Source organism: Rousettus aegyptiacus, unplaced genomic scaffold (genome assembly GCF_014176215.1).
Source record: "Rousettus aegyptiacus isolate mRouAeg1 unplaced genomic scaffold, mRouAeg1.p scaffold_m13_p_8, whole genome shotgun sequence".
Lineage (NCBI taxonomy): Eukaryota > Metazoa > Chordata > Mammalia > Chiroptera > Pteropodidae > Rousettus > Rousettus aegyptiacus.
Genome location: NW_023416311.1, coordinates 20,614,479 through 20,639,944, shown reverse-complemented (window position 1 = coordinate 20,639,944; position 25,466 = coordinate 20,614,479). Strand labels below are relative to the sequence as shown.

The 25,466-nt window shown below is 37.1% G+C and overlaps 2 protein-coding genes across 4 annotated transcripts in view; both read right to left on the bottom strand.

Annotated features, from left to right (window-relative positions):
• Positions 1-42: 42 nt before the first annotated feature.
• MRPS17 (mitochondrial ribosomal protein S17) lies at positions 43-2,770 on the bottom strand. 3 transcript variants are annotated; one of them, XM_016138565.2, is made up of 3 exons: positions 2,700-2,770; positions 1,935-2,076; positions 43-474 (listed from the first exon to the last, which is right to left on the bottom strand). In XM_016138565.2, exons 2-3 carry the CDS (start codon positions 2,055-2,057, stop codon positions 205-207), a joined length of 393 nt encoding a protein of 130 aa, XP_015994051.2. In that variant the 5' UTR covers positions 2,058-2,076; positions 2,700-2,770; the 3' UTR covers positions 43-204. The 3 variants fall into 3 exon arrangements, with proteins under 3 accessions (XP_015994051.2, XP_015994050.2, XP_015994052.2); XM_016138564.2 differs by having other exon boundaries at positions 2,669-2,747; XM_016138566.2 differs by lacking the exon at positions 2,700-2,770 and adding an exon at positions 2,509-2,659.
• A 47-nt stretch (positions 2,771-2,817) lies between these two features.
• The window catches only part of ZNF713 (zinc finger protein 713), a 106,093-nt gene continuing 83,444 nt past the window's right edge, over positions 2,818-25,466 (bottom strand). The window contains exon 5 of the mRNA XM_036226310.1: positions 2,818-2,999. Coding sequence (XP_036082203.1) covers positions 2,818-2,999 — 182 coding nt within the window. The remainder of the gene's footprint in view (positions 3,000-25,466) is intronic.

Genomic DNA, 25,466 nt, shown 5'->3' with positions numbered 1-25,466 from the left:
AATATGTTCACTGAAACGAAAATTCGAAACATGACCATAAACTTTTATGGAAAATTATAACAAACTCTTTATTCATTTACTTTTAGCTATTTCATAAATATCAGAAGAGAAATTGGCCAGTTTGTGATGAAACTTAGAAAAATTTCTTTTTCCATAAAGCAGACTTCTAAATTTTTCCCTTTGGCTCCTTTTTCTAATCCTCCTTCACTGTTCTGAAGTGATATTGAGTTCTTCCAGATTTTTGGTTAGGTGGGTGGCTTCCAAACTATCTGGACTCTCCAGGTAGGTAGTTCCTGCACAGGGTTTTCCGGTCACTGGATCTATGACTTGTCCAACTTTGAAAATGATCTCAGCCAGCTCATGTTTCACATGTTTCGTTCGTGGAACAGGTAAAGCTTTAAGAAGCACAATATCCCCAACTGTGCACTGCTGAAGTCTATCATGAGCAAAGTAGGTTTTTCGTTTATTAAAATACTGTTGAGAGAAGGAGGAACAAATCAGTAGTTCCCATCTGTGATCTGGCAGTGCAGTATAGAATATGAAAAAAAGCTGGGACTTGGAGGATAAAAAACATAACATACTTATGGAAGTTTCAATACAAAAATTAGCTTCTTAATTTCTGGAAAACAGTAATGACTTTTCCAGAGCTGATTCTGTCCCCGAGCTCAAAGTCTATTACTTTCAGTATTCTTCCTCTATCAATTATCATCCTTTTCTACACTAAATTCTTCCTTCGCAGTGGAGCCTTCTCTCCAGCCTATAAACATGCTACTCTCACTACTGCTGCGTGATTTGGGACAAGACACTCAACAACTCCAACCTCAGTTTTTTTCCCACTATAAAATGAGGCTCAAATACCCATGCCTTTAAAGTTCTCAAGATAATTAAATGTTATAACAAAAGTAAAGCACTTAGTTCTATGCTTGACTCAAAACATTGTAAACAAGCCACAAACAATACTTAGCATCAAGACAACCTGCAACAGCAGGTATTTCCACTTACAGATGAGAAAAAGAGGCTTAGGTAATGTGTACAGCTAGAAAACAACAGTCAGTATTTAAATTACCATCTTCTGATTCTAAGGCCAATGATCATGCCATCACGTTTCAGCTTGCTCCTATTTTTGATCCCACATAACAACTGGTATTTCTACCAACTTATGTGCCCAACTTTCAATGCAGAAACACCACTGGCACTTCCCCCTCCCTCCCTTACACATCTAATAGATCAAGGACTCTGCCCTTCTTTCTGAAATCTATTTTTCCCACTACATCCTCATTGCTCCAAGGGCTGTTCAGGTCCTTATCATTTCTACCTTAGACTTTTGCAATAGCTTCTTTACCTATTTCCTTACCTCCAATCCTCATTCCTACCTATCTTCAAGTCTGTCTTTCCTTTGATGAAATCCAAAATACAATATAAAAGACCCTTCACAGTAAAGCTCTGATTGTTCTTGCACTCATTCATTCAGTGCCTACTCAGCATCAAACTGTGGGCTTACCCTTGCCAAAACACCTGCTATCCCTATAGAATGTCCTCCCTGCTCCTGGCTAAAAACTACTCATCATGGCCAGAATGACTTCCCCCATTCTGATGCTTTGGATAAAATCCTTTCTGAGATTCAGCTCAAATGTCTCTTGAGGATGCTCTCTTTCAGCAACCTGGGAAGAATGACGCGTCCTGCTCTGTTCACATAATATGTCACACACAGAAAGACTACAGCACTTATCAGATTGAATTGAAATGAACTCTATGTCCTTAGAATATGAGTACAAACTAATAATTCACTTTGTTATATCCATGGACCAGGACAGTTGACTGGTTTGCAGCAGATGCTCAATGCATTTTTACTGATAGCAGAATGTTTTTCTGCTTACAACCCAGGACATGTTGGTGATTTATCAGTGCCAACTGAAAATAGGGCTGTTTCTCACCTTTAATAAATAGGGATCCAGAACAAGCCTGGTCACTCTCACTTTAGCAGTTTTTTGCATTGCTGTCCCAATCACCTTTCCCACGATCCACTTGGCATGGACAGATGAACGAGCTACTGACATTTCAGATGGCTTTGGTTACCTGAAAGACAAATTTCAAAGTTTAATATTCTTCTGGTTAAGACTTACCAAATGAATTGTTACTAGAGCTGCCCAAGTTCAGAAACAGCTTTTGTTGGCCTTCTGGAATCACGTTAGAGATGTTTACACGTTTCCCTGTTTCCTTAACTACCCAATCTCCCATCTTTACACTGTTTACAAATCTGTAATTTTAACTCTTCTAAACCTCAGTTTGCCCCTCTGCAAAATGGGAATTACAAGGCCTATTCATAGGTTTTCCAGATTTAACCTAAAAGGCGCTCAGCAGCGCGAATAAACGCTGGTTTTTACGGGTGTCCTTCCTTTCTTTTCATTTCTCTGGGGTGCCTCTCCCTAAAAGTTATCTGTATGGCTACTGATGGCGCCCTAAAGCTGAGTGGCAGGGATGTTTTCTCCGCTGAAGATCTTGACTCACGGCTGCTTTCGAGATCAGTTAGTCAATACTGAGCTCGTTCCGTTTGGCCTGGGAAGGGCTGGCGTCATTGATACTTCCGCCCCGGACGACCCCGATGTTGGGCGACTCGACTTGGCCTGAGAACTTTCACTGAGCGGCGCTTCGGACCCTGAATCCATACCTCGCTGCTACAGCGCGTAACCCAAACGCACCTGGAGGCTCCACTGTTCCGGCGCATAACGTACGGAGAGCCGATCGGAGCGTGGTGACGCCACGACGTACACAGGTCGCTCCACCCCGGACCGCCCCTCTCATTGGTCGCGGGTCCCTTCAGCTCTGGGAGAGGTTAAAGGCAAGACTCTGCCCACGCCCCCTTATAAGGCCCGGCACCCTGGGTCCGCCGGGGACTTTAGACTCGCATTTCCTCACGCGCAGGATTCCGGCCTTTCCTTTTCCTGTTCCATTTGATTTCCTCTTCTTCCATTGAGCTCCCAGGTATTGGATAAGGCCTTCTAAAGCAAAGGAACTTTATTATCAAACATTGAAACATCGCAAGCTGCTAAAATGCTGACATTAATACGTAAGCTCTTTTATCCCCACAGCTGCTTTTATTGTTATTTCTCAATATTTGTGAAATGAAAAGAAGTCCATTGTGGACACACACACACACACACACAATTCCAGTACAAACGAATTAGTTGGACCATGAGAAGGCTGCTTGATGCCTTCTCAGATCGAAGGAAATCTGGGAATGTATTAGGCTGTTCAGAAATTGTTAAGAGGAGCAGAAAAAAATAGGCTACTGGCACAGACAATTTGGAGGGCGCAATATGGATATGGTCAATTGTCTTTGACCATTTAAACATCTTCGCAGCTGATTAGAGAAAGCTGGGAAAAGAATTCGTCCATACATTAGTCTGTCCAAGTTCACTTCTTTCTTAGGATAGGTTTATGGAAAACTTAATCTCAGACTCTGTGCTAGGCGCTGGGAACACAAAGGTGAATCAAAGGAAACTCCAACCTACAAGACCACAGTCTATTAGGGACAGGTGAGTAAAGAAAATTATATAGCAAGCACAGGTAATGAGAGCCTTGAGAAAGGTGTGCATACTTTGCAGAGAAAAGAGACTTGATCAGTAGATAACCCTGGCCAGAGGCCAGAACTTGAGAAGGACATGGGATGTAGGGAAGGCATTTGAAGATTAAAGGAGAGCATGTGCAGGGATGCTGGGGTGTGAGAGAATGTGGTATGATAAGCAGGAATCTGGGACTGCCAGAATATGGGGTAAGGAGAAGAGTGGCAGGGGTTGAAACTGGACAAAGATAGGCCTAAACTCGAGAAGGCATTTCTTGTTAATAACCTCATTTTTATTTCAAAGTTATGGGGAGCCTTAACTAGTTTTGCTAGCTTTCAAGATCATTCTGATAGGAGTGTGGAAGACAGAACAAAGGTTGCAGAGATTGGAGGCTGGATGCTCTGTTAGGGGATGGTGAAGATCTGAACTGGAGCAGTTGGGAATGAAAGAGAGTTGTGTTGGAGAAGTGACTGGGCAATCGACCATGTAATGAAAGGGAACAGAGGAGGTATGTATGTGTAGCTTAAACCACAAGTTTATTTTCTCATGGTTCCGGAGGCTAGAAGTTTAAGATCAAGGTGCCGTCAGGGGCACTTTCTGGTGACAGGTCTTTTCCTGGCTTGAAGATGGTCACTTTCTTGCTGTATCCTCACATGGCCACTCCTCTGTGTATGTGTGCACAGGGAGAGAGAGAGAGTATATTCTGGTGTCTCATTTTATAAGGACACCAGTCTCATTGCATTAGGGCCCCATTCTTATGACTTCATTTAACCATGTTACCTCCAAATACCACTACATCAAGGGTTAAGGCTTCAACACATATATGAATTTTGGGGGGACATAATTCAAAGCATAATGAAAAAATCAAAGAAGCAAAGTAAAAGCCTTGTATCCTAAATTTCAATTGAAAATACAGTATGAACTCATAATTTATTTTCCTAAAAAAAAAAATCTTTCCTAGAAAGCCTAGAAGCAATGATAACCTAGTAGCAATCAGTGTATCAAACATCCAGATTGTGGTATCTATATACCATTTCTCTCTAAAAAGCACTAAGTTTTCTTGAGAAATTCCTAACTTCAAGTCTAGAGCAGAAGTGTATGAGTTAAACTTGGGACATCTTGTCTCAGAAATCAAGGGAGGTATCAAAGATAAATGGGATCAGGTCACAAGCCAACCTGAAGGAGTTTCCACTGAATTAAGATGAGATGAGCCTAAAATAAATAAAACTGCAATGGATTGAAAAACATAAATGTGTAAAATTCCATGAATTCATAACAGTTCATAAAAGTATAGCCTCATTAGTCACTTTTGGAGATTCTAAACGGATCGAGTCAATACTTTAATAAATAAAAGGAAGCAATAAGTATATTCTGAAATGTGATACCAAGCAATGAAATAATGAATAATATCAACAATAATACCAAAACATCAACAATACCAACAAAACCATTGGGTGAAAGATTGATGGGAAACTTTATAATAAAGAGAACAGACTAATGCCACTTGAACCCTCAATTAATATTAGCATTAGTAGAAGTAAGCCAAACTAGATATTATACATCTTTGGTGTAAAAGAAAAGAAAGTACACACCACCAGATATAAAATACTACTGCATAAAAAGTAACCCGAATCTCATAAATATTCTAGATCTAATCCCCATTTTACAGGAAATACGAGACATAAACAAGTTAAACAACACCAGCAGCAAGTAATCATTTTTTAAAAATAATATTTTTTGTTTTTAAATTATAGTTGTCATACTATATTATACTAGTTTCAGGTGAATACCATAGTGATTTGACATCTATATAATTCACAAACTGATTCCCCAATAAATCTAGTACCCCTCTGACACCGCACATAGTTATTACAATATTATCGACTATATTCCTTATGCTATAGTTTATATCTCCATAACTGTTTTGTAACAACCAATTTGTACTTCTTAATTACCCCCATTTTCACTAATTCTCCAACATCAACCCATCTGGTAACACTCAAAATGTTCTCTGTATCTATGGGATTGTTTTCTGTTTTGTTTGCTTGTTTTGTTCTTTAGATTCCAAATATATGTGAAATCATATGAAATTGTCTTTGTCTGTCTTACTCCACTCAGCACAATACCCTCTAGGTCCATCATGAAACCTTTTCTATCTCTTTGCTTTTCAGTTTGCGTGTGTCTGTTAATCTGAAGTGAGTCTCTTGTGGATAGCATATGTAAGGGATTTGTTTTCTTATCCATTTGGCCACTCTATCTTTTGATTAAAGCATTTAATTCTTTTTCATTTGAAGTATTTGGTGATAGAAATGTAGTTATTGTCATTCTTTATTCATATTTTGATACACAAATATTTTTATTTAAAAAAATTTTTAATTAATTAAATGATGACATTGGTTAATGAAATCCAGTTTCAGCTGAACATTGTAACAGTAAGATATATGTATATAATTACATTGTGTGTTCACCTCTCATAGTTAGATTTCTTTCTATCACCAAATATTTGACCCCTTTTACCCCATCTATCTCGCCCCTATCCCCTCCCCTTACTTTCTGGTAACCATAGTCTATTGTCCATGTCCATGAGTCTCTATTTGTTTGTCCTGTACCTTAGTTGCTTTAAGGTTTATATCCCATATATAAGTGATATCATGTGATTTTCAACTTTTTCTGTCTGGCTTATTTCACTTAGCATGATTATCTTGAGGTTCATCCATGTTGTCGCAAATGGCAGTATTTCTTCTTTTCTTATGACTGAGTCATATTCCATTGTATATATGTACCACAGCTTCTTTAGCCAGTCATCTATTGTAGGACACTTTGGTTGCTCCCATGTCCTGGCCAATGTGAATAATGCTGCTATGAACATCGGTGTGCAAATACCTTTTCGGATATGGGTTTTCAAGGCTTTGGGGTAAATACTCAGTAGAAGGATTGCTGAATCTTATGGTAGATCAATTCTTAGTTTTTTGAGGAAACTCCATACTGTTTTACATAGTGGTTGTACAAATTCTCAATCCCACCAGCAGTATATGAGGGTCCTTTTTTCTCCGCATCCTTACCAACATTTGCTGTTACTTATCCTGTTAATAACAGCTATTCTAACAGGTGTGAGATAGTATCTCATTGTGGATTTGATTTGCATTTCCCTAAAAGCGAGCGATGTTGAGCCTCTTTTCATATATTGGTGGCCATTGTATGTCTTCTTGGGAGAAGTGTCTGTTCAGGTCCTGTGCCAATTTTTTAATTGGATCATTTTTCTTTTGTTGTTGTTATTGAGTTGTATGAGTTCTTCATATATTTTGAATATTAGGCCTTTATCAGAGGTGTGGCTTGAAAATATTTTTTCCCATCTGATGGTTGTCTCTTTACCTGGTTGACGATTTCTTTTCCCTATGCAGAAGCTTTTTAGTTTGAGGTAGTTCCATTAATTTATTTTTTCTTTTAATTACCTCGCTTTAGAGGTCAAATTAATAAAATTCTCTTTAAATCCAAGGTCCTTGGATTTCGTTCCCATGTTTTATTTCTATGCATTTTATTGTTTCAGGCTTTATATTCAGGTGCGTAAACCCTTTTGAGTTAATTTTGGTGTGTGGTGATAGACAGCAGTCTAGTTTCGTTATTTTGCAGGTGGCTTTCCAGTTTTCCCAGCACCATTTATTGAAGAGGATTTCCTTTCTCCACTGTATGTTTTTGGCTTTTTGGTCAAAAATTGCCCATATAAACATAGATTTACTTCTGGACTCTCGATTCTGTTCCACTGGTCCATGTGTCTGTTTTTCAGCCAATCCCATGCAGTTTTGATTACTGTCATTTTGTAGTATAATTCGAAGTCAGGCAGAGTGATCCCTCCAGGCTCGTTCTTTTTTTTTAGGATGGCTTTGGCAATTTGTGGTCTTTTGTGCTTCCAAAAAGTCTGATGACTTTTTGTTCTATTTCTTTAAAAACTGCCGATGGGATTTTGATGGGAGTTGAATTAAATCTGTATAACGATTTAGGTAATAAGATCATTTTCACTATGTTGATTCCTCCAATACAAGAACAGGGAATATCTTTCCATTTCTTTGTATCTTCTTTGATTTCTTTCAATAGGGTCTTGTGTTTTTCATCATATAAGTCCTTAACATGTTTCATCAGATTTATTCCTAGGTATTTTATTCTTTTTGTTGCAGTTGCAAAAGAAATTTTTTTTCACTTTCTTTTCTGACACTTCATTATTAGACGATAGGAACGCTATAGATTTTTGAACATTGATTTTGTATCCAGAGACTTTACTGTATTTTCTTGTTTTTAGTAGTGTTCTTGTGGAGTCCTTAGGGTTTTCTATATAGAGAATCATGTCATCCTTAAATAGTGACAGTTCAACTTCTTCGTTTCCTATTTGGATGCCTTTTATATCTTCCTATTGCCTGATTGCACTACTAGGACCTCCAATGTTATATTAAATAACAGTGGTGATAGTGGACAACCTTGCCTTATTACTGATCTTAGAGGGAAGGGTATTAGTTTTTCACCATTAAGTATAATGTTGGCTGAAGGCTTGCCATACATAACTTTTATTATGTTAAGGTATTTTCCTTCCATACCGATTTTGTTGAGCGTTTTGATCATAAATGGATGCTGTATCTTGTTGAAGGATTTTTCTGCATCTATTGGTATGATCATATGATTCTTATTTTTTAATTTGTTTATGTGGTGTATCACATTAATCAATTTGCATATGTTGAAACATCCTTGTGCCCCTGGGATAAAACCCACTTTATGGTGGCGTATAATCTTTTTAGTATGTTCCTGTATTTGGTTCACTAGTATCTTATTTAGGATTTTTGCATGTGTTCATGAGAGATATTGGTCTGTAGATTTCTGTTTTTGTGTTATCTTTACCAGATTTTGGTATCAGAGTAATATTGGCCTCATAAACTGAGTTGGGAATTATTGCTTCCTCTTCAAATTTTTGGAAGAGTTTGAGGAGAATAGGTATTAAATCTTCTTTGAATGTTTGGTAGAATTGACTGGTGAAGCCATGTGGTTCTGGACTTTTACTTTTTGGTAGGTTTTTGATGATTGTTTCAATCTCCATATTGCTGATCGATCTATTTAGATTTTCTAGATCTTCTTAATTCAGTCTAGGAAGGCTGTATTTTTTGAAGTACTGGTCCATTTCTTCTAGGCTATTAAATTTGTTGTTATATACTTTTTCATATTATTCTTGTATGATCCTTCGTATTTCTGTGATGTCAGTCATAATTTCCCCTCTTGCATCCCTAATTTTGTTTATTTGTATTATTTCTCTTTTTTCTTTATTAAGTCTAGCCAGGAGTTTTATTAATTTTATTAATCTCAAAGAACCAGGTATTTGTTGTATTTATTTTGGTATCTTTATTATTATTATTTGTGTTTTCCATTTTATTCATTTCTGCTCTGATTTTGATTATTTCTTTCATTCTGCTGACTTTAGGCTCCATTTGTTCTTCCTTTTCTAGCGTTTTTAAGATGAAGCGTTATGTTGTTTATTTGATTTCATTCTTTTTTTGGAGATAGGCCTGTAATGATATGAACTTTCCCTTTATGACCACTTTTGCTGTATCCCAAAAGTTTTGATATGTTGTACTGTCATTTTCATTCTTTTCTATGTATCTCTTGATTGCTTTTTTTAGATCTTCCCTGACCCAGTTATTCTTTGGTAGCATGTTGTTTAATCTGCATGCATTTGTGTTTCTTCCTGATTTCTTTCTGCAGTTGATCTCTAGTTTCAAAGCACTATGATCAGAGAATATGGTTGGTATGAGTTCAACCCTCGTGTATTTGTTGAGGTTATCTCTGTGTCCCAATTGTGATTGATTCTTCAGAATGTTCCCTGTGCACTAGAGAAGAATGTATAAGCAGCTCTGTATATGTCAATTATGTTCAGTTGGTTTAATGTTTGATTTAAGGATGTTATTTCCTTATTGATTATATGTTTGGATAATCTGTCCATATTTGACAGTGGGGTATTTAGGTCCCTCAGTACGATAGTGTTTTGATTTGTTTCTCCCTTTAGTTCTGTTAGTCATTGCTTTATATATTTCAGGGCTCCCCGATAGGGAGCATAGATATTAATAAGTGTTATAGCTTTTTGGTGCATGCTTCCCTTTATCATTATGAGTGTCCTTCAGTATATTTCTTTACCTTTTTTTTATTTCGAAGTCTAGTTCATCTGATATAAATAGTGCAACTCCCTCTTTTCTCTGAATGCTATTTGTTTGACATATCATTTTCCACCCTTTCGCTTTGAGTCTATATTTGTCTTTGGAGCTGAGATGTGTCTCCTGGAGGCAGCACGTGGCTGGGTTTTGTGTTTTGGTCCAATCTGCAACTCTGTGCCTTTTTATTGGTGAGTTTGGTCCATTTACTTTTAGAGTGAGTATTGAAATATGAGGTCTTCTTATAGAAATTTTATCTTTTGCTTTCTTTTAGCTTGATGTTTCCATTGCTTCCTTGTCCTGTGTTTCTGTTTTCTTTATTTTGGTTGGTTTTGTGGGTTTTGCCTCTGATTCTTCTTGTTTTATGTTATATACTTTAGTTCTGAGTTTTTACTGTGTCTTTATCATTACAAATATGAAAAGCATTGATTTTATATATATATATAGATATATAGATATATATATAGTCATCTATTTTGTTCTGCGTGTGCATTATCTCCATTCCTCTTTGAGAATTTGGATCTTTGAAGCCTTCCCTTTTTTGTCATTGTTATCTCAGTTTGTCCCTATGTATTCTGAATGTTCTTTACTGTCTTCCCATAGCAATTCTCTCCTTATTATTCAAGATTATAATGCCCTGTTCTTAGTAAGAGTTGCACTCCTCTGTTTCTATTTGCCTGAGAGTCACTTTACTCCTAATTATGTATATTTTTTTGGTCATTTTTTTTTTGAGGCGACTTCTTTCAGTATATCCTGTAGTGCATACCTTATAGTGGAGAATTCCCTCAATTTTTGTATGTCTGGAAAGGTCTTGATTTCTCCACTTAATAGTTTAAATATTTGAATACATCCCTTTCTGTCTTGTAAGGTCTGTGCTGAGAAGTCTTACAATAGTCTAATGGGTTTTCCTTTATAAATGACCATTTTCTTCTCCCTGGCTTCCTGATAATTCTTCTTTGTCATTGATTTTTGATAATTTTAACACAATGTGTCTTGGTGAAGGCCTTTTTGGGTTGAGATAATTGGGTGTTCTGTTGACTTCTTGAATTCCAAGCTCCAGCTCATTCCTTAGGTTTGGGAAATTCTCGTGCACTGCTTTCTAGTCCCTGCTATTTTTCCTCGCCTTCAGTAATGCCCATTATTCTTATGTTTCCTCTCCTGATGGCATCAGCTAATTCTTGTATTTCTCTTTCATTGTTTTTCATTCTCTGGTTTCTCTCTTCTTCCTTCTGATTTAGTTCTAGATTTCTGTCTTCGATATCATTGATCCTTTCCTCCATTTGGTTGACTCTATTTCCCAAGCTTGCTATTTCATTTTTCAACTATTGCAGTGTGATTTTTATCTCCAGAAGATCTATTCTATTCTTTTTGAGGGTTTCTATCTCATTGTTCTGCTCATCTGGTTGTTTTTTCAATTCCTGAAATTATTGATATGATTTGTTTCAGATCTTATTGAGATTTTTCAGAAGTACCATCCTGAATTCTCTGTCAGTTTAGTCATATATTTCTATGTCCGTAAGCTTATTTTCTGGAGATTTTTCTCTTTTTTTTTTTTCTGAGACGCTTTGTCACCTTGGTTGTTCATGGTGTTTATGGGACTATTTCTCTGCCTTGGCATCAATGGAAGTGTATTCTGCTGTATTTCCAGGAATAAGATTTATTAAATAAAGGTCTCTCTTTAGCCTGTTGCAAAGAAGGCACTTTTCTTTTGGTTTTCATTTGATGGCATCTAAGCCTCTTGGATCCCAGCTTTACATAAAGCCTAAATAGTGCCTTTTTAATTTTCTTGTAGACATTTAATCACGCTTGCTGCCCTCAGTTTCAGTTTCTGTCAATGTCAGCGACAGTCTTGGCAGTGTTTGCTCATATTCCCCTGGGGCTTTGCAGTATTCTGTCTCAAAGAGTATGGGGGAAGGGATCCTTCTGGGTTGGGAGTCGGGCCTTCAACTCAGCCTCGGTTTTGCAACCAGGCCAGTATAAATGTGCTGTTGTTTTCTGCAGTCCTGCCTCGCTTCTCTGCTTTCTGCTCTGATGACTGATCCCTGCTGTTAGTTGGATGGAAGTCACAGCACTTCCAGGCAGGCCTGTTCAGGGAAGTTGCTGCTCCTTCTCCTCTATCCCTCCTCCTATAGGGAGCTGCAGAGGCTGCAAGAGGCAGCTTCAGTCTTGGCACCATTTGCTCAGATTCTTCTGAGACTTAGTGGTGTTTGGGCTCTGAAGTTATGGGGAGAGGGGCCCTCTCGGTTGGGGGTTAGAGACTGAGGTTCATCCTCAGTTTTGCAACTGCAGCTGGAAAAAAATCAACTGTTCTTTCTTTGCCATCCTGCTTCTCTGCTTTCTGCCCTGATGACTGGGCTCTGCTGCAGGCCACAGGGAGCTCACAGCACTCCCAGACAGGACTGTTCAGGGAACTCCTGCACAAACTCACTGCTCCTTCTACCCTCCCCTCCTCCTGCAGGGAGCTCAGGCAGCTGTGAGAGGCAGCTTCTTTATTTCTCTCAATCCACTGGTTGACACCCAGCATTCTGACCTGTGGCAGCTCTTATGTTCAGATCCCACGCTCAGATGTACTGGTGTGCAGTTTGTGTGTTTTTTGTTGAGTTTTAGATATTCGGCTTATTGTTGTTTCAAGGGGAGAGATCTTAGGATATCTCTCATTCTGCCATGTTTTCCTGAAATCTCCAGATTTCTTTTTATATTTTGGATACTAACCTCTTTTCAGATGTATCATAAGAAAATGTCTTCTCCCATTGATTGTCTTTTTGTTTTGTTGATGGGTTCCTTTGCTGTACAAATACTTTTTAGTTTGATGTAGTCCCATTTGTTTATTTTTTTCCTTTGTTTCCCTTGTCTGAGGAGATATATTCAAAAAGAAATTACTGTTAGCAATATTTCAGTTTACTGCTTATGTTTTCTTCTAGAAGTTTTATGATTTTGTGTCTTACATTTAAATCTTTAATCCATTTGAGTCTATGCTTGTATACAGTGTAAGAAGATGATCCAGTTTCTTTCTTCCTTCCTTTCTTTTTTTTTTTTTTTGCGTGTATCTGTTCAATTTTCCCAGCACCATTTATTGAAGAGACTGTCTTTACCCCATTGTATTTTCTTGCCTCTTTTGTCATTTATTAAACAAGCATCTAGGTATGGATTAATTTCTGGGTTCTCTATTCTGTTCCATGGATCAATATATCTGTTTTTATGCCAATACTGTGCTGTTTTCATTACTGTAGCCTTATTGAATAGTTTGATATCAAGTAGCGTGATACCTTCAACTTTGTTCTTTTTTTCTCAAGATTGCTGTGGTTATTTGGGATCTTTTATGGTTCCATATAAATTTTAGGATTATTTGTTGTAGTTTTCTGAAAAATGTCATTGGTATTTTGACAAGAATTGCATTTAATCCATAGATTGCTTTGGGTAGTATGGCTATTTTAATGATGCTGATTTTTCCTACCCATTAGCACAGTATATGCTTCCATTTATTTGTTTCTTCTTCAATGTCTTTTTTCAATGACATAATTTTCTGAGAACAGGTCTTATATCTCCTTGGTTAATTCAATTCCCAGGTGTTTTGTTGTTTACAATGCAATTGTAAATGGGATTGTTTTCTTAATTTCTCTTTCTGAAAGTTCATCATTGGTGTATAACAATGCCCCTGACTTCTGAAAATTAATTTTGTATTCCACTACTTTACTGAATTCATTGATTAGTTCTAGGAGTTTTGGGGTGGAATTTTTAGAGTTATCTCTATATAGTATCATATTATAGGGAAATAATTAGAGTTTTACTCCTTCCTTTCCAATTCGGATATCTTTTATTTCTCTTTTTGTCTGATTGCTGTGGCTAAGACTTCCAATACAATGTTGAAGAGGAGTGGTGAAAGTGGGCATCCTTGTCTTGTTCTTGATCTTAAGGAAAACACTTTCAGCCTTTCCCCATTGAATATGATGTTAGCTGTAGGTTCGTGGCCTTTATTATGTGGCCTTTATTATGTTGAGGTATATTCCCTCTGTTTCCACCTTTGCTGAGACCTTTGATCATAAATAGATGCTGGATTTTGTCAAATCCTTTTTTTCTGAATCTATTGATATGATCATATGGTTTTTATCTTTTGATTTGTTCATGTGGTACATTACATTAATTAATTAGCAGATATTGTACAAATTTTGCATCCCAGGAACAAATCCAACTTGATCATGGTGTATGATATTTTTAATGTATTACTGAATTTGGATTGCTATAATTTTGTTGAGGATTTTTGCATCAATGTTCATAAGAGATATCGGCTTATAGTTTTCTTCTTTTTGTAATGTCTTTGTCTGGTTTTGGAATCAAGATTGGGGTGGCCTCATAAAAGGAATTAGGGGGCCTTCCCTCTTCTTGAATTTTTTGAAATTGTTTAAGAATAGTTGTTAATTCTTCTTTGAATGTTTGGTAAAATTCACCTTTGAAGCCATCTGGTCCAGGACTTTTGTTTATTGGGAAGGTTTTGATTACTGATTCTATTTCTTTGGTGGTAATTGGTTGGTTCAGATTTTCTGTTTTTTTCTTGACTCAGTCTTGGGGGATTGTATGTTTCTAGGAATGTGTCCATTTCTTCCAAACTGTTCAAATTGTTGGCATATAATTGCTCATAGTATTTTCTTATGATCCTTTGTATTTCTGTGGAGGCGAGGCCATAGTTATTTCTTCTCTTTAATTTTTGATTTTATTGATTTGGGCCCTCTTTCTTCCTTGTTGAGTCTGGTTAAGGGTCTGTCAGTTTTGTTTATCCTTTCAAAGCACCAGCTCTTGGTTTCATTAATCTTTTGCATTCTTTTTCTAGACTCTATTTCATTTATTTCTGCTCTTATCTTTATTATTTCCTTCCTTCTATTCACTTTGGGCTTTGTTTGCTATTCTTTTTCTAGTTCTTTTAATTGTAAAGTTAGATTGTTTATTTGAGCTTTGCCTTTTTTTTTTTTTTAAGGTAAGCCCGTATTGCTATGAATTTCCCTCCTAGGACCACTTTCTCTGTATCCTATAAATTTTGAATCATGTTTTCATTTTCATTTGTATCTTTTGATTTCTTCCTTGATCTCATTGATAACTTATTCATTGTTTAGTAGCATGTTATTTAGCCTCCACATGTTTGTGTATTTTCCAGTTTTTTTCTTGTAGTTGATTTCTAGTTTCACACCATTATCATCGGAGAAGACGGTTGATATGATTTCAATCTTCTTAAATTTATTGAGACTTGTTTTGTGTCCTACCATATGGTCTATCCTGGAAAATGCTCCATGTGCACTTGAGAAGAATGTACATTTTGCTGCTTTGGGGCAAAATGCTCTGAAAATATCTATTAAATCCATCTGGTCTAGTGTGTCTTTTAGGCCCATTGTTTCCTAGTTGATACTTTGCCTGGAAGATCCTTCCATTGGTGTCAATGGGGTGTTAAAGTCTCCTACTATGAGTGTATTACTGCTGATCTCTCCTTTTATGTCAGTCAATAATTGCTTTATGTATGTAGGTGCTACTATGTTGGATGCATGTTTACTAGAGTTATGGCCTCTTGATTTATCGATCCTTTTATCATTATGTAATGCCTTCTTTGTCTCTTATTACAGCCTTTGTTTTAAAGTCTATTTCATCTGATATAAGTATCACTACCCTAGACTCTTTTTCATTTCCATTTGGGTGAAATATCTTTTCCCATCCTTTTACTTTCAGTCTGTGAGAGTCATTTGATCTGAAGTGGGTCTCTTGTAGACAGCATATGCATGGGTCTTGTTTACTTATCCATTTGGCTACCCTATGTCTTTTGATTGAAGCATTTAAACCATTACATTTAAAGTGATTACTGATAGGTACATAGTTACTGCCATTTTATAATTCATATTTGTTTTTTCTATTTTATTTCTTACCCCTTCTCCTTTTACAGAAGTCCCTTTAACATTTCTTGTAATACTGGCTTGTTGGTGAGGCATTCATTAAGCTTTTCCCTGTCTGGGAAGCTCTCTATCTCCCCTTCTTCAATTTTAATGGAAAGCCTTGCTGGGTAGAGTATTCATGGTTGTAGATTCTTGTTTTTCATAACTTTGAATATTGGTTGCCAGTCCCTTCTGAGCTGCAAAGTTTCTGTTGAGAAGTTAGCAGACATTCTTGGTGGGGTACCCTTGTAAGTAACTTGCTGCCTTTCTCTTGCTGCTTTTAAGTTTCTCTCTTTATTTTTGACCTTTGGCATTTTAGTTATGAAATGTCTTGGTGTGGGTCTGTTTGAATTCCTCTTGTTTGGGACTCTTTGTGCTTTGTGAACTTATATGTCTAATTCCTTTGTCAGGTTAGGATGGGACTGTGTTGCCTGGGAGCAGGCTTGCCACAGGTAATTTGTGAGTTAGTTGGGGCATTGCTTCAGTGAGTCACAGCGTCACCAGGCCTAAATAGCACCAGATTTATTACCAGCTCTGCGACTGTGGGTGACCTACTGTCAGTGGTGAGCCCACAAAACCCTGGAGATCTGCCTAAGCTATACTGTATCTCATGCAGCAGTGATTTTCCTGTCACTGTATTCCTTGATCTTTCCTCACTTCACTGGCTGAGATTTGCTTTTGCTGACTGCGCAGAATCACCACCCCAGGGCAGGGGGGCAGCTGTTTGTCGATGTGCCCTCGGCACTTTGTGTATTGGATGGAGCAGGATCTCAAGGTGTCAAGGGCCATCAGGCCAATAGCTTCAGTTTTCTGCAATTTCTATGTTTGCTCATTCCTACAGTAGTCATAGATCACAGGGAGACAAGCTGCTATCTGGGGAGGTCCCACAGACACCTGTGATCCACTCAGGAGATATTGCATCTCATACAGCAGCAGTGATCTGCCCACAACTGTTTTCCCCAAATTGTGCCCACTGTGCTAGCCAATGTTTGTTGCGTGTGCAGACTGCACAACCCCAGAGAAGGGCAGGGCAAGGCAGGCTGCCTGTCAATGGGCTGTAGACACTTTGTGGCTTGGGTAAAGTGGGATTTCAGGGGAACAAGGGCCGTCAGGCCAATATAGCCTCAGTTTTTCTGCAGCTTCTGTGCCTGTGTGTTCCTGCTGTAGTCTCAGATCATGGTGAGACCAGCTGCTGTCTGAGGCGGTCCCACAGACCGCCCCCCCCCCACCACAATATTGTAGTTCTTGCAGACAGCAGAGGTCTGCCTGCAACTGATTTCCCTGGTAATGTCCATGCTGTGCTAGCCAAAGTTTGTTGCCTATGTGGATTGGGGGTGGGGAGGTGGGGAGGGAGGCGGTAGTGGTGGTGGTGGTGGTGGTGGTGGTGGGCAGAGTGGTGGCAGTTGACTGTCAAAGGGCAGCCTGAGGCAATTTGTGGGTTGGATGGGCCGGGTTCTCAGGGAGACAATGGCCATCAGGTCACTACAACTTCAGTCTTGCTGCAACTTCTGTAACCATTTGTGCATTCCCACAAAGGTCACAGTTCACAGCAAGACAAGCTGTTGTCTGGGACTGGCCCAAAGGTCCCTGAAATCTGCCCAAGTTCATGTTGGCAGAAGTGATCTGCTTGAAACTGTCTCCAAAACATGTGCTTACAGTGCTGGCTGCAAGCTAGGAATGTTTGGCCTTGAAATGGTACAGAGCGTAGTAACCACTCAGCAACGAAAGCCCTGGGAAATCTGCAGTTTGGGTGGGGTGACCTGATTTCCTTAGGCCAGTGCTTCAGAATTGGCCCTGTGGGAGGGATCTGCATGGGTAAGCTGGTATAGTTTGTATATTGTGCCGACTAAGGCACTATTGTGGCTGCCAGTCCAGACCTCATTCTGGCACCAGTAGATGTAGTCTTGTGTGAATTTTGCATGAGAATCTGACCCACCACCAGTGCCTTGGGTGAATGTCTGCAGGCAAGAGAGCCTGTGGTGGGCCCTTCAAAGAGTCTCCTGTCTCACCCAGACAGCCAGAATCTCCTGGTTTTTATGATTCAGGACAAATTTCCCTAAGTGATGGGGAGACCAAGCCCTGTAGTGAGAGAAGAGGGTTCTTTGGTGGAAAGTGAGGAAAGAATTCAACACACACACTAAAGTTAAAATCAAAAGGAAAGTTTATTAGAAAAAAGGTAACACTCCACAGACAGTGTGGTCTCTCAGAGACAGAGAGTGAGAGGGACCAAAAGAGACTTGTAAAGATAGTGAGTAGGGGGAGGGGTGGGTGTTCAGGAAATTCAGTTTATATGTCATTCTTTAGTTCCTGTGAGTTATTGTTTAAAAGACTTTGTTAACCCATTTCCTTTGATATGGACATACAGTGAGAAATGGGAATGGTATGTAACTGAAAGGTAAGAATATGTAGGATGAAAGGCCTGCTGGCAGTTTCCAGCCTTTAATCCATAGGTTTCCCATGGTTTTAGCCATAGGAAATGGAATGACTCTTGATTCCTGTTTCCCCTTCACAGATGTGGAGAATAGGCTGTTAGGAACCCAGCAGAAACCTTCCTCTCTTCTGAAGGAATCCTGCCTGGCCTGGCTGTAGGGCTAATCAGCATATTGCAGTCTCTGATTGTGACTTGATTAATATTTTTAATTCTCTTACTCCTCCCTACATTATTTACAGTCAGGATTTTTTTGAAACTCCTCTTCCCTGGGCTAGGAACTTGGGCTGGGGAGCCCCTGGAAGAGGCTAAGGCCCCTCTCTCCTTCATGGGAGCCTCTGCAACCTTTCTCTCCCTCCCTACCTGTGTTCCTCTCCCACTAGCCCAGTTTGTGATTTTGCTCCTCCTACGGGCTTCAATGTGGCTCTGGCTCCTTCTTTATATTATCAGATGTCTGTGTTATGATCAGCTGAACTTCAGGTGATTGTCCATGATGATTATTTTATACTTCAGTTATAATTTCCATGCAGACCTGGGAGGTGGTGAACCCTGCTTAGTTCCTGTGAGTTATTGTTTAAAATACTTCCTTTACCCATTTCCTTCAATATGGACATACAGTAAGTAAAGAGAAGAGTTTGAATACGAAAAGTGAAAGGCCTGCTGGCAGTTCCTAGCCTTTAACCCATAGGTTCCCCATGGTTTTAGCCATTGGGAATGGAATGACTCTTGGTTGTTAGTAATCCAGCAGAAATGTTCCTTTGTTCTGAAGGTGTCCTCCTGGAATGGCTGCAAGGCTAATCAGAATATTGCAGTCTCTGAATGTGGCTTGATTTACATTTTACTTCTCTTGCCTCCTCCCTACATTACTTTTTTCTAGTCTGCCATCTTCCTCTGGTGCCAATAATTCCATTTTATTAATGGCTATGTGCTCTCATTACTTATATTGATCTTTATAGATGACAAAAATGTAAATTAATTTCAAAGAAATATTTTATTTTTAGATTCTTTTTTATAAGTAACTCCTTAATTAAATATGTGCTCTCTTCAATATTCCTAAGAATATAAATTAGTAGGTTGATATTGAAGTTTTATTTTTTAAAAGTTTTATTAGGTTCAGGTATAAAGCAAAATGGTTAGGCATTTATATAATTTATAAAGTTACTCCTCCAGTTATTCTCGTACCGATCTGGCACTATACATAGCCATTACAATATTATTGCCTAAATTCCCTATGCTATACTCTACATTCCTATGACTGTTTTGTATCTACTAATTTGTATTTCTTCGTCATTTCAACTTTTGACCATGCCTACCTCCTGCATCTGGCAGTCAGTGAGCCTGTATCAGTGAGCCTGTTTTTGTTTTGTTAAATTTCTTTTCTTCCTTAAATTCTGCATATAAGTGAAATCATATGGTATTTGTTTTCTATGACTTATTTCACTCAGCATAATACCCTCTAGGTCCATCCATGTCATTGCAAATGGTAAGATTTTACTTTTTTATGGCTGAGTAAAATTCTATTTTATACACACACACACACCACAACTTCTTTGTCCAGTTGTCTATCAATGAGCACTTAGGTTGCTTCTATGTCTTGGCTATTGTAAAGAACACTGCAGTGAACATAGGGGTGCATATATCTTTAATAATTAGCCTTTTGGTTTTGTTGCGGGATTCTCAAACTGAGAGATGGGACATCGAGGCTATAAGCAGGAAGAACTGTTTATTGATGCCAGCTGGCTCAGCAGATTCTTATCTAAAGGCTGAGCCCGGATTGTAACATGGTGGGCAGTTTTATACAATTTTGTACTTCTGCATTCCTACACAGCTACAGATATTCCATATAAGGAAGGAGAACATAAGGAGAACATTGATTGGTTGCTAAACTATAAGGAAACCAGTTTAACCATTTAAGCGGGTTTTGGACTGCCACATCAGCAGGATAATCCTGGGGAAGGGGGGTGCAGTCAGGAACTAACTCATTCTAGCAGGAAATGGTCAGGCAGGGTTAGGCTGCCACAGTTTTTTTTGGATAAACACCCAGAAGTGGAATTGCTGGGTCATAAGGAAGTTCTGCTTTTAATTTTTTGAGGACCTCCAAACTATTTTCCGTAGTAGCTGTACTAATTTGCAATCCCACCAAGAGTGCACAAGGTTTCACTTTTCTTTGTATCCTTGCCAACAGTTGTTTTTGATTTATTGATGTTAGCCATTCTGAGAGGTGTGAGGCGATATCTTATTGGGTTTTAATTTGCATTTCTCATCTTTGCATATGTCTATTGGCCACCTGTATTTCCTCTTTGGAGAAATAACAATTTAGGTCTGCGAATTTTTAAATTGGATTGTTTGTGTTTTTGGTGTTCAGTTCTATGTATTCTTTATAAAATTTTGGATATTAACCCCTATCAGATATGTCATTGGCAAATATTTTTTCCCCTTTCAGTAGGTTGTCTATTTGTTCCGTTGGTTTCCTTTCCTGTGCAGAAACTTTTTAGTTTTATGTAGTTCCATTTGTTTTTTTTTCTTTTGTTGCCCTTGCCTAGGAGATATATTAGAAAAACAATGAATAAGAACAATGCCAGGAAGATTACTGTTATGTTTTCTTCTAGGAATTGTATGGTTTTGTTTCTTACATTTCAGTCTTTAATCCATTTTGAGTTTACTCTTGCATATGGTATAAGAAGGTGGTCCAGTTTCATTTTTCTTTGCATGTATCTGTCTAGTTTTCCCAATACCATTTACTGAAGAGGATGTCTTTACCCCACTGTATCTTCTTGCTTCCTTTATCAGATATTAAATGAAAATATAAGCATGGGTTTATTTCTGGGCTCCCTATTCTGTTCCATTAATCTGTGCATCTGTTTTTCATGTCAGTACTATGCTCTTTTGATTACTTACAGCTTTGTAGCATAGTTTGATATCAGGTAGTGTGATATCTCCAACTTTGTTCTTTTTCATGATTACTGTGGTTATTTGGAGTCTTTTATAGTTCCATATAAATTTTTAGATTATTTGTTCTAGTTCTATAAAAAATACCACTGGTATTTTGATAGGAAATGAATTAAATCTATAGATTGCTTTGGGTAGTATGGACATTTTAACAATGTTGGTTCATCCTATCCATGAGCATGGTATATATTTCCATTTATTGTATCTTCTTCAATTTTTTTTCAATGACATCATTTTTAGAGTATAGGACTTTTACCTCCTTGGTTAAATTTATTCCTAGGTATTTTATTGTTTTTGATACAAATTGAAATGGGACTGTTTTCTTAATTTCTCTTGGTGGTAGTTCATCATTGGTATGTAAAAATGCAACTGACTTCTGAATGTTAATTTTGTATTCTGCTACTTTCTTGAATTCATTAATCAGTTCTAACAGTTCTTTTTTTGGTGGAATCTTTAGGATTCTCTGTATAAAGTATCATGTCATCTTTGAATAATGAAAGTTTTACTTCTTCCTTTCCAATGTGGATATTTTTTATTTCTCTTTCTTGTCTAATTGTTGTATCTAGGATGTCCAACACCATGTTGAATAAAAGTTGTGAGAGTGGAAATCCTTATCTTGTTCCTGATCTTAAAGAAAATGCTTTTAGCTTTTCCACTATGAATATGATATTAGCTGTAGGCTTTTCATATATGGCCTTTATTATGTTGAGGCATGTTTTCTTTATTCCCACTTTCATGAGAGTTTTTTTTTTATCATAAATCAATGCTGAGTTGTGTCAAACATTTTTTTCTGCATCTATTGATATGAGCATATGATTTTTAATTTGTGTATCGCATTAATTGATTTGTGAATATCGTAACTTGCATATCAGGAATAAACTCAACTTGATCATGGCATATGATCTGTTTAATGCATTGCTGAATTCGATTTGCTAATATTTTGTTGAGGATTTTACATCTATGTTCATCTGGGATATCAACTTATAATATTTTTTTTCTCATGTCTTTGTTTGGCTTTTCAATTAGAGTAATGGTGGCCTTGTAATGTGATTTCTGTTTCTTCTTGACTTGGTCTTGGGAGATTGCATGTTTCTAAAAATTTGTCCATTTCTTCCACATTGTCCAATTTTTGGTATATAATTGTTCATAGTAATTTCTAATAATCCTCATATTTCTGTGATGTCATTTCTTCTCTATCATTTCTGATTTTATTTATTTGAATTGTTTCTCCATTTTTCCTGATGAGTCTGGTTAAAGGTTTATCTTTTTTTAAATTTTTTTATATCTTTTTTTATATCATGTTTTCATTGATTTTTTGTATATTTTTAGGCCCCATTTTGTTTATTTCTGCTCTTTATTATTTCTGATCTTTATTATTTCCTTCCTTCTACTCACTTTGTGTTTTTTTTCGCTGTTCTCTTTCTAGTTTCTTTAAGCATAAATTTTGATTGTATATTTGAGATTTTTCTTGTTTTTTGAGGTAGGCCTGTACTGCTATGAGTTTTTTTCTTAGGTCTATTTTTGCTGTGTCCTATAGTTTTTTGGTTGTTGTGTTTTCATTTTCACTTGTATCAAGGTATCTTTTGATTTCTTCCTTGAGCTCATTGATGACAAATTTATTGTTTAAAAGGATGTTATTTAACCTCCGTGCATTTGTGTGTTTTTCAGTTTTTTTTTCTTATAATTGTTTTCTAGTTTTATATCATTGTGGTCAGAGAAGATGCTTGATATGATTTCAATCTTTTAAAATTTATCGAAGCTTTTTTTTTATGGCCTAACATGTGGTCTATCGAAAAATGTTCCATGTGCACTTGAGAAGAATGTGTATTATACTGCTTTGTGTGGAAACACTCTAAAAATATCAATTTAATTAATCTGGCCTAGTGCGTCATTTAAGGCCGCTGATACCTTGCTGATTTTCTATCTGGAAGTTCTGTTCATTGGTGTCACTGAGATGTTAAAATCCCCTATTGACTGTATTACTGTTGCTCTCTCCCTTAAGTCAATAAATATTTGCTTTACATATTTAGGTTCTTATATATTGGGTGCACAAATGTTTATTAAGATTATACCCTCTTTTTGGATTAATCCCTTTATCATTATGTAATATCCTTCCTGGTCTCATATTATAGTCTTTCTTTAAAGGCTCTTTTGTCTGATATAAGTATCAGCACCCCAGCTTTTGTTTCCTTTCCAGTTGTATTAAATATGTTTTTCCATCTTTTTACTTTCAGTTTGTGTGTTTGATTTCATCTGAAGTGGGTCTTTTGTAGAGAGCATGTGTATTGGTCTTGTTTTCTTACCCATTCAGCCCTATGTCTTTTTATTGGAGCGTGTAATCCATTTACATTTAAAATAATTACTGATAGGTACATATCTATTGCGATTTTATCATTTATATTTATGGGTTTTATTTTTTATTTACTTTTTAATTTTTTAAGTGAATTGGGGTAACATTGGTTAATATAATTATATAATTTTCAGGTATACAGTATAATTTGACATCTGTATATTCTATTGTGTATTTACCACCCAAAGTGCAGTTTCCTACAGCTACCATATATTTGATCCCCCTTACTCACTTTTCCCTCCCCTTATCCCTCTATATTTGACCCTCTTTATGCCATCTAACTTCCTCCTCCTCCCCCACTCCACTAGTAACCACTACTCTACAGTCCTCTGGTAACCACTAGTCTATAGTCATGTCCATGAGTCTCTATTTGTTTGTCCTGCTCATTTGCTGCTTATAGGTTTATATCCACATATAAGTGATATTATGTGAATTTCAACTTTTTCTGTCTGGCTTCTTTGGCTTAGCATGATTATTTTGAAGTCCATCCATGTTGTCACAAATGGCAGTATTTCATTTCATCTTATGGATGAGTAATACTCCATTGTATATATGTACCACAGCATCTTTATAGATATGGGCTTTCAAGATTTGGGGGTAAATACTCAGTAGAGAGATTGCTGGATCATATGGTAGATCAATTCTTAGTGTTTTTGAGGAAACTCCGTACTGTTTTCCACAGTGGCTGTGCCAATTTGCAGTCCCATCAACAGTGTATGAGGGTTCCTTTTTCTCCGCATCCTCTCCAACATTTGTTATTACTTATCCTGTTGATTATAGCTATTCTAACAGGTGGGTAATGATATCTCATTGTGGTTTTGATTCTCATTTTCCTAGCTAGCGATGTTGAGTATCTTTTCATATATTTGTTGGCCATTTTATGTCCTCTATGGAGAAGTATTTGTTCAGGTCCTCTGCCCATTTTTTGATGGGATCATTTGATTTTTGTTGTTATTGAGTTGTATTAGTTCTTTGTATATTTTGGATATTAGGCCCTTATCGGAGGTGTTGCTTGCAAATATATTTTCCCATTTGGATAGTTGTCTCTTTACCTTGTCGATGATTTCTTTTGCTGAGCAGAACCTTTTTAGTTTGATGTAGTCCCATTCATTTATTTTAGCTTTTACTTCCCATGCTTTTGATGTCAATTTCATAAAAAATCCTCTTTAAGTCCAAGGTCCATGACTTTCGTTCCTATGTGTTCTTCTATGCAATTTATTGTTTCAGGTCTTATATTCAGGTCCATAATACATTTTGAATTAATTACAGTGTGTGGTGATAGACAATAGTCTAGTTTCATTCTTTTGTAGGTAGCTTTCCAGTTTTCCCAGTACCATTTATTGAAGAGGCTTTCCTTTTTCCACTGTATCTTTTTGGCTATTTTGTCAAAAATTATTTGCCCATATAAATATGGGTTTACTTCTGGATCCTCGATTCTGTTTCACTAGTCCGTGTGTCTGTTTTGCTGCCAGTACCATGCCGTTTTGATTACTGTTGTTTTGTAGTATAATTTGAAGTTGGGCAGAGTGATGCCTACAGCCTTGTTCTTTTTTCTCAGGATGGCTTTGGCAATTCGAGGTCTTTTGTTCTTCCATACAAATGTGATTATTTTTTGTTCTATTTCTTTAAAAACTGCTGATGGGATTTTGATCAGGATTGCATTAAATCTGTATAATGATTTAGGTAATAAGGTCATTTTCACTATGTTGATTCCTCCAATCCAAGAACACGGAATATCTTTCCATTTCTTTGTATCTTTTTTGATTTCTTTCAATAGGGTCTTGTGGTTTTCATTATATAAGTCCTTAACATGTTTCATCAGATTTATTCCTAGGTATTTTATTCTTTTTGTTCCAGAGCTTCTTGATTCAGTTTAGGAAGTTTGTATTTTTTTAAGTACTGGTATTTTTCTTCTAGATTATTAAATTTTTCATATTATTCTTGTATCATTCTTTGTATTTCTGAGATGTCAGTCGTAATTTCCCTCTTTCATCCCGGATTTTGTTTATTTGCATCCTTTCTCTTTTTTCTTTAGTGAGTTTAGCCAGGGGTTTGCTAATTTTATTAACCTTCTCAAAGAACCAG